Source organism: Podarcis pityusensis (assembly GCF_964106645.2).
Source record: "Podarcis pityusensis genome assembly, chromosome: 1".
Lineage (NCBI taxonomy): Eukaryota > Metazoa > Chordata > Lepidosauria > Squamata > Lacertidae > Podarcis > Podarcis pityusensis.
The window spans coordinates 112206530-112218758 of record NC_138028.1 but is presented as its reverse complement, the minus strand read 5'-3'; the positions used below and the strand labels follow the sequence as shown (position 1 = coordinate 112218758).

General features: G+C 43.1%; 1 protein-coding gene across 1 annotated transcript in view; it reads left to right on the top strand.

Moving 5' to 3' along the window:
• The first annotated feature begins 1250 nt into the window (after nucleotides 1-1250).
• Nucleotides 1251-12229, top strand: part of LRP2 (LDL receptor related protein 2) — a 141942-nt gene continuing 130963 nt past the window's right edge. The window contains 2 exon segments of the mRNA XM_081023121.1: nucleotides 1251-1426; nucleotides 1428-1627. Of these exon segments, the coding sequence (XP_080879247.1) occupies nucleotides 1266-1426; nucleotides 1428-1627 (361 nt within the window). The 5' untranslated portion in view covers nucleotides 1251-1265.

The window sequence follows — 12229 nt, the reverse complement described above, 5'->3', positions numbered from 1 at the left end:
GAAACGTCTTGCAAGTTTGTTTCCTTTTTCTTAACACCGTTAATACAGTTGCGACTTGACTTCGAGGAGCAACTCATAGAACGCGGTGTGGTAGCCTTTTTTGAGGTTTTTAAAGACTTTGGTGATTTTTGAAGCTTTTCCAAAACTTTCCCGACACCGTGCTTTGCAAGACGAAAAAAATCGCAAGACGACAAAACTCGCGGAACGAATTAATTTCGTCTTGCGAGGCACCACTGTATGTTGGGAAAACATGTCACTGAACCCATAGATGAAGCTCCACTGAAACAGTAACATTAACATAACAGTACTTTGTATGGGGCATTTGTGTTGGGGCTGTATCACATGCTTTAAGCACCCCTGTATGGACGGCTTCTCTTACATGCTTATATGAAAGATGCGGGGTGGGGGTTACTAGCTGCCACTTGGGAACCATTTACAATGGTACCTCGGGTTACAGGCGCTTCAGGTTACAGACTCTGCTAACCCAGAAATAGTACCTCGGGTTAAGAACTTTGCTTCAGGATGAGAACAGAAATCGCGCAGCGGCAGCGGGAGGCCCCATTAGCTAAAGTGATACCTCAGGTTAAGAACAGTTTCAGGTTAAGAACGGACCTCCAGAACGAATTAAGTTTTTAACCCGAGGTACCACTGTATAAAGCATCTCATACTTTTAAAATAAAACTCTCCAATTTCTTTTTATAATTTTAAAAATTAAATTTCAATTATAATCCAATAATAGCCTCATTATAACAATACCAATATATAATACAATCAATCATTCAAATACCAAATTCTATAATTTAGAATTATGCGTGAACTGATGGTTTTCTTTATTTCTGTGTTCCAAAACCTTACTGATATAGTTTGAGATCCTCACCTGTAGTTTTATAAATCATTTAATGGGTCAACACGAATGGACTATTGCAGCTGTTGTATAAGAAATTATGATGAGGACTGGAATGAAATTAAAACTCTCCCATTTTAAACGACCCCCCCCCCCAAATCTTGCCTTCACCCCCACCCTTGACAAGCTTTCTTTGAGGGGAGCAGCTCCTCGCGAAAAAGTCCCACTTAAAACTTGCTCAGTATTGTTGGGTCGTGATTCTTGCCCCACCTCGCTCCTGCTGCAAAGGCCAGGGACCCTGCAGGAAGCGACTTGGAAGTTTCGCTTGCAAAGTTGCATCTCCGCACGCCCCGGTTGCAAAGTGCAACTGAAGGGAGGGGCAAGCGCTGCCCGGGCTTCCCGGGCCTGGAGCAAATGCCTCATGCTAGTTCCGGGGCCGGCGGGTATAAAGAGCTTTATGCAATGTCTGGAGAGGGTGGGAGCGTCGAGGCCAAGCGATGCCTCAGCTGACGAGCGCGCCTTTTTTCTGCAACTAGCGGGATCAGGAAAGACAGGGCGGGCGGGGAGAGAAAGAGAGACAGACAGACAGAGGGAGGGCAGCCCGAGAGGTGCTTGCAGAAGCGCGCCTTCTTCGCCAAGCCCGGCCAGCTGCGTGGCTGCGACGGCTCCCTGCAAGCATCCCCGCGCAGATGGGACCTCGACGGCGCCTGGACGGCGGAGCAGCCGCTGCCTGCCAAGTGCTCGCCTTGCTCGCTGCATGCATCTTGCAAGCTGCATGCCAAGGTAAGCCCCCCCCCCGCGCCTTTGCAGCTCCAGGGGGAACCCCACAACTTTTAAGTGTTTTTTTTTTAAGGGAGGGGGCAGGCAAGTTCTCTCCCTGTCTTTATGGTGGAGGGGAGAAAGAGAGGACTGAGGGTGGTGGGGGGGGAGGGGGCTTGCTCTCCTTTAGTTTTTTCCACCTAGCGGATCCTCTATGGAGAATAACTTTCTCCCTCCCAACAGTGGACGCGCATGACAAGCGACAAAGAAGCGGGCTCAGCTTCTTCCATCGCCGGGGAGGGATTTTCTCGCAAACGCGCTCGCTCCAAGGCGCGCCGGATTCGCACCCGGACCCGCCCCCTGCCCCGCGCGCGCTCAGCCAGCCCGCGTTTGTGTTCGCGAGTTCATCCTCTCAACAGTTTTGTAACTGTTGCGGGCCGAGCTGGTGCTAGTCGCTCGTGCGGACGGCCGTTGGTTGGCTTTGCAATTTCTAAATATATATATATATATATGGCATAGATTCATTTCAACTCTAAATCGCGCGCGCACGAGGGCCGTGAGGATGGTTTTGTTTTTTTGATGCTGCAAGGTGCATCCGCTTACCGTCGTCTTGCAGTGGGGTGGCTTTGAACCGGTGCGCGCGCGCGATTTTTAGTTGCAATGAATATATATATATTTTATATATATATGTATATATGTATTGGAGGGAAATTTGTGCAAATTTGTGCGCTGGAGGGGTTGTGTGTGTGTGTGTTTCCTTTTTGCAAAGCAAAGAACGGTTGTTGTTTTTGTCCAAAGCAGAATAATAAGCCCCCTTCCCATCGGTCAGGCTCTCCCTGGCAGATTTGAAGTTGCAGGAGAGAACTTTTTCTCTGAGCTTTGCTGTTGCTAGGCAACGCCGGGAAGCATGTGACTGGCAGAGCCTTTGGCTGCATCACCACCACCACCTCCTCCTCCTCTTCATCCCCTGGTACTAATCTGACTGTTGAGGATGGAGGAGCTCTATCTCCCACAGCCTCATTCCCACCTTGTAATGGCAGCCCCTTCCTCCCTGCCCCTCTCCCTCTCTGGCCTCCCGCACAAGCAAGGCGTAATTACCCTACAATTAATGAAAACCCCATTGTTGAAGCAGGATTAGGACTAGATTTCTTGGGGCACATCTGTAGGCCAGGGGAGCGCCCCCTCCAGCCACCAGAGTGTGTGTGTGTGGGTGCATTCAAACTGTTAATCTGCTTTCTTTGCTCAACTCTTAGCCTAAGCTCCTTAGAAGGAATCAAGTAAGTAATTATACAGCAACTGCTGCTAACAGCACCCTCTTTCCGAGGGGGGGAAGCAGATACCTGCAAAAGGTCCCACTGAGAAGGTCAACATGGGCAGGAAGCTAATTCCCTTGTAGTTATTATTTTCATTAATGTCTGGAGCCAAGGAAGGGCTGGCATGTCTTTGAATTTTCAGGTCCCCCCCCCTCTCTCCCCCTAACACTGCTGAGAGGGCATTTTCATTCCCAAACCTTACTTGTGTGGAAAATTCTGGGCTCTGAGCATCACATCAGGCCTCAGAGACACATTTTGTAGGTTTAAGTCATGTTAATATATTATACCAAATGCAACATTCTTGGTATGTGCATGTGTGATTGGCGGGGGGGGGTAGTAAGTCTGTGATATTTATCGCCAGTATGGTGTAGTGGTTAGAGTGCTGAATTTAGACCAGTGATGATGATGATGATAATAATAATTAATAATAATAATAATAATAATAATGTAATTTATTATTTATACCCTACCCATCTGGCTGGGATTCTCCAGCTACTCTGGCTGGCTCCCAACAGAATATCAAAAACATGATAAAACATCAAACATTAAAAACGTTCCTAAACAGGGCTGCATTCACATGTCGTCTAAAAGTCAGATATTTGTTTATTTACTTGACATCTGATGGGAGGGCGTTCCACAGGGCGGGTACCACTACCAAGAAGGCCCTCTGCCTGGTTCCCTGTAACCTCTCTGCTTGCAGTGAGGGAACCACCAGAAAGCCCTCGGAGCTGGACTTTAGTGTCCGGGCTGGAGTGCGGGTGGAGATGCTCCTTCAGAGGCCTGGGTTCAAATTCTTGCTCGACCACAAAGTTTGCTGAGTAAGCTAGGAACATAGGAAACATTGGTTTACGGATCTGTTCATGTTTACATGAACATGAAATGCTTACAACAAAGGTTTTCAACCTTTTTGAGTCCATGGCTCCCTTGATCAACTGTACATTATTTCTGCGGTACCCCTGTGGGGATCAGTTTTGTCACCCCTTGCCTGCACAGCTGGCAGCCTCTCACCCTTTTTAGAAACATCTTCCCTTGTGGAAGTGTTCCCTCAGGGTCCTCTCCTCTCACCTCTCCTTGGGAGCCCTCTGGGCCGCCACAGATGCCACCTCTGGTCTCTGAGCTGCCCCCACCCCTGTGCCAATGAGAGGTGCCTCCTCACAGTGCCCCACAGAGGCCTGGGACTTGTCTGTCCATTCCCAACGGCAAGGGCTGGTGGACTGGCTGGCTGGGCTCCCTCGCCTGTTTGCTTGCTTACTCTGAGGCTGCCTCAGCTCCTGGCAACCAGCACCCCCTGGCCAGCCCCAGAGGCACCATTTGCCTGGGGAGCTTGTAGCCAGGGCTGCTGCAACAAATAGCTGTGCAAGCCTTTGGGAGGCAGAGACATGAGAGGGTGTCAGAGGAGGGAGGGAAGGAAGGAAAGAAAGAGGGACAGAGGCCAGTGTTGCCCGCAGCACCCCGACCATCATTCAAGGCACCCCAGGGTGTCACAGCACACTGGTTGAAAACCACTGACATACAACATTTATAATTTGAATATACTGGGCAAAGGTCTTGGCGTTGGGTCTTTCTCCTTTAATTTCACTTCATTGCTACCTGCTTTTTGAAAATAAGTATAGATCTTACAATGTGGCTGTGGGGAAAGAAAAACAGTTGTATTTTTTAAAAAAGCATATTACAAAGGAGGACAGCCGCTGACAGTAACTTGAGTTATAAACGCAACTGGAGAATGTTCAAATTTCATGGCTATTAGGGCACCAATTAAGATCCTCCTTAACAAATGTACAGATTTTTTTTTTTAAAAAAGTTGTGAGACAATTAGCGGCATATGAGAAAATAGTCATGGGAGAAAACACAATGATAAAGGGTCTGATCTCATATGTAGATAAATTATAGAATCACAATTCTGTCCTCAACAAATTTTGAAAAGTTGTTGGGAATTAAAACTGGAATGGAATAGAAGAAGAGGAACAGAATAAACTATGGCCAAAAGCATCATATAAGTCCTTTCAGCAACAACCAGGGAAAGAACTTTCAAGATTGTACACGGGATGGTATTTAACTCCTAGGCATCTATCCTATATAAAACCAAATAGCTGTCCCATGTGCAGGATGCCCTAGTATAGCTATGTACCAACATTTTCTACTTTGGATGGGAGTGCCCTGTGGCAGGAGTGTGCCAGAGAGTAGAAAAACTTTGGAAGCATATATTTGGAGAGAGATCACTGATTATGGCACAGATAATTCCTATGGCCCTTGGCTTGGCGTTACTCAATTTATATGGTCAGGATATGGAGCAAATCACAAATAAGGAACCATAGGCAGACCCTGGAAATCTTTACAACACAGAGCAGTAGTATAATGTTGTATGGCAGGCAGCACTGCTGGAAAAACTAACACAAAAATTAAAAGTGGCAAAAGAGAAAAAAGAAATGGGACATTTTTTGTGCAGTCTACCACAATTTTATTAATTACACAAGTATATACCAGTGAGTTTAAGAGGGTCTTCTGGCGGTTCTCTCACTGTGAAAAGTGAAGTTACAGGGAACCAGTCAGAGAAGGCCTTTTCGGCAGTGGCACCCACCCTGCGGAATGCCCTCCTGTCAGATGTTGTAGAGATAAACAACTGCACGACTTTGGGAATACATCTGAAGGCAGCCCTGTATAGGGAAGTTTTTAATGTTTGATGTTTTTCTGTGGTTTTATATGTGTTGTAAGCTGCCCAGAGTGGCTGGGGAAACCCAGACAGATGCAGATGAGCGCGGCATAAACAATAAAATAGTTGTTGCTGTTACTGTTATTACTATTATTATTATTATTTATTATTAACCAAAGGCTATAACATTACAAATGGGACGCGGGTGGTGCTGTGGGTTAAACCACAGAGCCTAGGAATTGCCAATCAGAAGGTTGGCGGTTTGAATCCCCGCAACGGGGTGAGCTCCCGTTGCATGGTCCCAGCTCCTGCCAACCTAGCAGTTTGAAAGCACATCAAAGTGCAAGTAGATAAATAGATACCGCTCTGGCGGGAAGGTAAATGGCGTTTCCCTGTGCTGGTCTGGTTCACCAGAAGCTGCTTAGTCATGCTGGCCACATGACCTAGAAGCTGTCTGCGGACAAACGCCGACTCCCTCGGCCTATAGAGCGAGATGAGCGCCGCAACCCCAGAGTCGGCCACAACTGGACCTAATGGTCAGGGGTCCCTTTACCTTTATCTATAACATTACAAATTGCCAAACTGTGAACCATAACATACCGCGTGCAATCAATTACATAAAGCAAGCGAGTCAGAGTTCATAAGTATCACCTGCTAGCTTATACTGTACCTAGCTTAACTTCTGTTAGACCTTTGAATCTCCAGTGCAACTTATTGCAATATTCTCTCTCTCTGTGTGTGATCACGGGATACCTCAGTCAGTAGAGCCTGAGACTCTTAATCTCAGGGTCATGGGTTTGAGCCCTGTGTTGGGTGAAAGATTCCTTCATTCAAGGGGTTAGACTAGGTGAACCTCATGGTCCCGTCCATCTCTACGATTCTATGATTCTTTCTTGCATCCGGAGCATAAAGCACCACCTTTATGTGTCACAAATCTGTTGGCGTTGCTCAAAATAAAGGGAACCATTTCTGCCTTAGTAAGCCTAATTAGCAAAGGTTTCCGAAATCAGTCTCTTTAATCCCTATAAAAAAAGACAGATTAACAAGTAATGCATGCTGTCTTCCACCTGTGGCTGGCCCACATATGCAGAGTCCGTCATATGGGAACCTATTGTCCGAGACCCCCGTGGACATTGCATGGAATCTGACCTCCGACCTGCTTAAAGGCATTTTTTAAACCAGGCATGAGTTAGGTATGACATGCTCTGAAAAATGCTCCATTTTCAGAAGTGGGAACCATGGTGAGAATCTGGAATTCCTAATTAAATGCAAATCCCATCTGGATTCTGTCCATAAGAGCTAGTCCCTAAGTTGTCTCTTATTCATGGTTAAGAGCAGAATTCGACTCTGAGAAGTATAAACATATATAAGCTTTTGTTGTGTAGATGCCAAGTATTGAATATTAACATCATTCTGTATAACTCAAAGCAGGAAAACATTCAGCTGAATTACACATATGGCAGAGCAGGACCTGTAGTTTTTTTTACAATGAATGTAGTGTAGTGTATATACTTTACTTTATCCCCCCCTCCTTCTTGTTAATTTGACTGTTTCTGGCCAGTTATTCAAAGATGAAAACAAAAATATGTAAAACCAAATCACTGACATGCTTACAATGTTACTTACGTGTGTTTGCCAGTCTAAATGATATGTGTAACTAAAATAAACTGTTATTGTAATTGTTCCATCTCTTTTCTCTCTTGATCCAGTTTATAAAACATAAGACTTTTATTTCATTTTTTCTTTTGTTTCTGTTACCCACACTCATGTAGGTTGCATGCTGTTATGCAATTTAAGTCTGTATATTTTGCAAGTGGAATATCAATAAAAAAAATAATAATAGTAGGGAGGATGCATATGTATACAGAAGTAAGTTTGTGAATTAAAAGAAAAACAAAATGTTAAACTTTCTAAGAGGTTCCCGTGACCTGTGAGTTTGCAGGATGCTCAGAATGTTGTGGTGGCAATTGAGAGAGAAAGTAGTACAGTAGTAGTAAAAAAAGAGGAAATTAGCCTGGCTCCTAACAAATTGTCTTGGGGAAGCATTGGTTGTGGTGGGGAAAGTATGTTCTTTAGAACCAATCTCTTTGTACTATGCAGGGATGTTTTAGAAGAGAGAAAAAGAACAGGGTGCCTTTTACCTTTCCTCTCTCTGGACCTTCTTCCAGAGAGTACAGTACAAAATGTAAGTACAGTACAGTAATGTAACTACAGTACAAAAATCTCAGATTCAAGGCTGCCAGCCCTGAGTCCTCTTCAGTGAAGGTGCCAGGGAGGTAAGGGACTGGTTGTGTGGAACCTTTGTCCTTCCCTTGCTACTGAATCTTCTCATCTCCTCCCCTCCACCCCATGCAACAGTTACACTCAGAGTAGACCCATTGAAATGAATGAACATGGCTAACACAAATCCATTAATTTCAGTGGGCCTACTCATAAAAGATAATTGAGTACCACCCTATAAGGCTCACACAAAAATCCACTCCTCACCCCCTTCCTCAAATCAAGAAAGCTTTTGTGTTGTTCATGTTAAATAATTGGAAATCGGAAATTTGTACATTATCTACCCAGAAAGCTCTCAAGAGATCTCAGTACATTACCTGCCAACTTCTGGTATACAAGATAAAAAAAGAGACTGACCCGTTCACAATGGCATTCCCAATAGCAATGTTAAACATGTAGCTGTGCTATCCTAATTCAACAGCTGTTGTGAACTATAATTTTGAATGATCTATCTAGGCTAGAACTTCCTGACAAATTCTCGTTCAGCAGTTTTGAATGTGAGCCTCTCTTTAAAGTCGTCTTGTTGAACCACGTTGACTTTCAAGTCAGCAGCAGAGTGCCCTTTCTGGGGAGACTGAAATATTCTCCTGGAAGACGGAAGCTCTTAATGAAGTCATTTCTGATGTCAGAATTGTGCCCATTTATTAGCTTGTGTTGAAACATTGGCTTGTTTTATTTATGTAGGCATCATGGCAGGCGATTGCATATGTGAACACATTGGGTGTGGGGCAGGTGAATGAACCTCGTGATAGTATGGCAGATGTTGCCATGTATTGTCATAGCGTTACCTGAATAAATATGGGAACAGAGTCTGCCTCTGAGTTTGTTCCAGAGCTTAGTTCCTGGGTTTGCATCTTTGTTAAATAGTTGTAGGTGAGTAGCCATTTTAGAATAGGGGCCAGTCTGTGAATGAGAGCTGGTCTTCTCCCCAAGGCATTTGGAGGAGAAGTATCACTCTGAATGGGTTGTAGTTACATTTTGGCTGGGGCCTGTGATTGACAAGAAATGTTTTGTCAATTTCTCTTCTGGACCTGTCATAACAGTTTTCTCTTGAGTACCAGTCTGAGCTTTTCAATCTGATTCTTAACTTAATTGGGTGACTACTGCAGTTTTAAGACACCCTGTTGTTGTTCTAGCGCTAGCTCTTGTCTGATGAGCTGTAACAAATGTAGTTGTGTTGTAGAGCATGACTGTAGTTGATGGATTGTGTGATGCACATTTGAGTTAGTTGAAAACAAGCTGATGTATGGTGGTTAGCAGTGCTTCCCCCCCCCCTAGAAAAATAGGTGCAAGTACTCACCATGAAGTCGTTACAGTAAGTTCCACACAACATAAAGATGTGCCCTTGACTACCCCCTGAAAAGAAAAGCACTGGTGGTTAGTAAGTTTATGGTATTAGGTGATGGTTGTCCTCATAACTGCATCATGGTGCTTGGAAAATTAACTTGCTGAATGGATTGTTCCAAGCTCAGGTTGAGGATGGGTTGAATTCTGGTGGAACCTAGATGATGGATCTAGATCAGCGTTTCTCAACCTGTGGGTCCCCAGATGTTGTTGGATTACAACTCCCATCATCCCTGAGCTCTGGCCTTGCTAGCTAGGGGTGATGGGAGTTGTAGTTCAACAACATCTGGGGACCCACAGGTTGAGAAAGACTGGTCTAGATGATGCCAAGCATATCTCCGGTAAACATGAGGTACTGGGAAATGAATTGTTCGCACGATGGAACCATGTTTGGTGCCAATTGCAATGCATTTAACTTAAAACCCTATAACCCTACTCATAAATAATGGCAGGTGAGGACACCGTGGGAAAGCATGCTATCCAGATGTGCTGTGGCAGCATCAAGGCTAGTATCCCTAGTTTGTAGCCCATCTTTGTGGGGGATGTTAGTGTACAGAACCTCGGCATCTAAGGTTGTTGGAATAGCATTCTGTGGAAGATAGTTAATGGGCTATTGTTATCTCAGGTATGCTTATCTCAGTAAATAACTAGGGATAGCAGCACACAGCTTGTAAATTAAGTCTGTAACTAAAAATCCTTACTGTGATAGTGCCAATGCCACAGACAACAAGACAGCCAGGGTTGTCTGGTTTGTATTTACTCAGATGATAGAACGTCTGAATCTCTGAATGAGTAGCCACCACTTCCAGCTGTAAACTATTCACAGCCCTTCCTTGCATCCAAATGAGTTGAACCATAGTTTGCTTAACCTATGGGTTTGTGAACAAGCTGGAATCCAAAACAATGGTTTGATACTGGCTTGGTCATGGTTTGATAAAATTGGAAGTAGATTTCTAATTTCGTCTTCTGGTGTGGGGGCATTCATGAGTCTACAACTCTTTCACATAGCAGGAAGCCATACTTTCCAGTACTGTTTGAACCAGCCCATTATGTTCTCTGGAGTTGTGCTGTTCCATTCTAGTATAGGAAAAATTTATATTATAAAGGACTTTTAGTAAGCCTTGAGCCAAATAAACTGCTATGCACTGGGCTATGTCCTGTACTCTTGTGGAAAGTCTGTAATGGAGATTTGATTTTGATCAAGGATGAAGGATTTAACTCACAGGGGGAAAGGATATAAAGGATATTAAATGTTTAAATTTATTGTTTTGTATCCTGCTAACTTTTAGTTGTGATGTATCATTTTACTTTTCCCCAGCTTTTAGGAAATTAGATTGAATGTTGTTGTATTTTCACAGTTTTTATGTAAATGTCTTAGATAATTTTTTTATATTAAGCAGCATAAAATTTTAATAAATCCTACCATTTTGTGTTGAATAAATGTAATTTTTACAATTTGCTCTCATTGTAGTGATAGCAATTTTGTTTGCTTTATTCAAGAGTATCGAGTACTAGGCTAATATTTCTGTCATTAATAGTCAGTATTGTTTAGATTTCTCCTTAATTCTTTTAAAATTGTTTAGAACATTGGTGGGTGTTAAGAATAGCAGTTCAGATTCCCTCTTACTCAAAATAAGTATAGCAAAAGGTTATAAACTATTTGTCTAATTTTATGGGGGTTTTTCCCAGAAGAAGATAAAGAAGCTGTTTGCAAGTCTTTTAATAGGTTGACAGCAAATTAAATATCATTTAACTAGAGAATCTTTATCGGTGATGTATTTTTGAATAAATGGTGCTCGGTTTTTGTACTTCCCTTAATCTTTCTTTAATAATTTACTCTTTTTCTATGTCCCAAGCAGGGAAGCGTATCAGGAATTTGCTAAGTAATCACTTAAAGTGGAGAATAGGACAAGAATAGGACAATTTCAGTTACACGTTGAAAGCAGTAACTAGATGACACCTGGTTAGACTTACGGTAAATTCCACTTTGCCAGTGGTTAAAGTTACAGCCAATTATTAAGCTGCAAAACTGAAGACAAACAGGTACTGGGCATCTAAGGAGACTTAAGCTAAGATAGACGTGCAATCTATTTAACACTTCCAGGTCCATGAAAGACTTCCCTTCTTTTATATATTGAGCTAACTAGAAATTTGAGTAACACAATTCCACTTTAATCCAGATTTACTTTCCATGTGTTCTACAGGAAATTAGAACAGTCATTTGAGGGGAGACAGCAAATAGCAATACCAGTAAAGCCCTTTTCTCCCTTTCCTTCTGGGCTTTGTGACCTGAAGTACTATTGTTCTGAGCTTTCCCCTCATATTTGTCTTCTTGCAGTTTTAGGTTTTTGGCAGATCAAAGACCAACCGTGTTTATTTTTCTTTTAGATAATGAAGAGCTGAACCTGCTGGCCTTTAGCTCAAGGGTTCCCCCCCTTAAGTTTTTTTCCTTTTTTAAGTGCTTACTCCTGCAAAATTCTACCAAATGCAGTGGACTAAGGAAAGCCTTTCAGAATTTGACCCCGAATCATTTGCATTACTTTAGCTGACACAACCTGAATGTAAGATTAACCCAAAGGAAAATTTTATTTATTGTCATTTAAGAAGAAACTACAGTAAGTTTTAGGACAGTTGGAGTAGTTTCCATACTGGTCTAAAGATGCATGTTAAAACGAATTAGGTATTTCTCTGGTCAGTGCCCAGATACGAGACTTCTTGGCAAACCTACACAGCCCTGAATTAAATGAAGACAGGATATACATTTAATAAATAGATTCTTCATGTGCCAGGGTGGGGAATGGAGAAGGGACAAGATTTTGTCATATAGTCATCACCTCCACAATTTTCATATTTTGCCAAACTTAGCAAAACCTCTCGCAATTTTCTTGTAAACTTAGAAGATTCTTAATCTTGGGGTGGGGGCAATGAAGAATACATAGGTTATCTCCTTGATGAAAATGTGTAGTATAGGATTTCAACCTACTGTAAATATGTCATTTTTTATGACATTTGCACCCTGACCTGAGCTTTACTCCCATG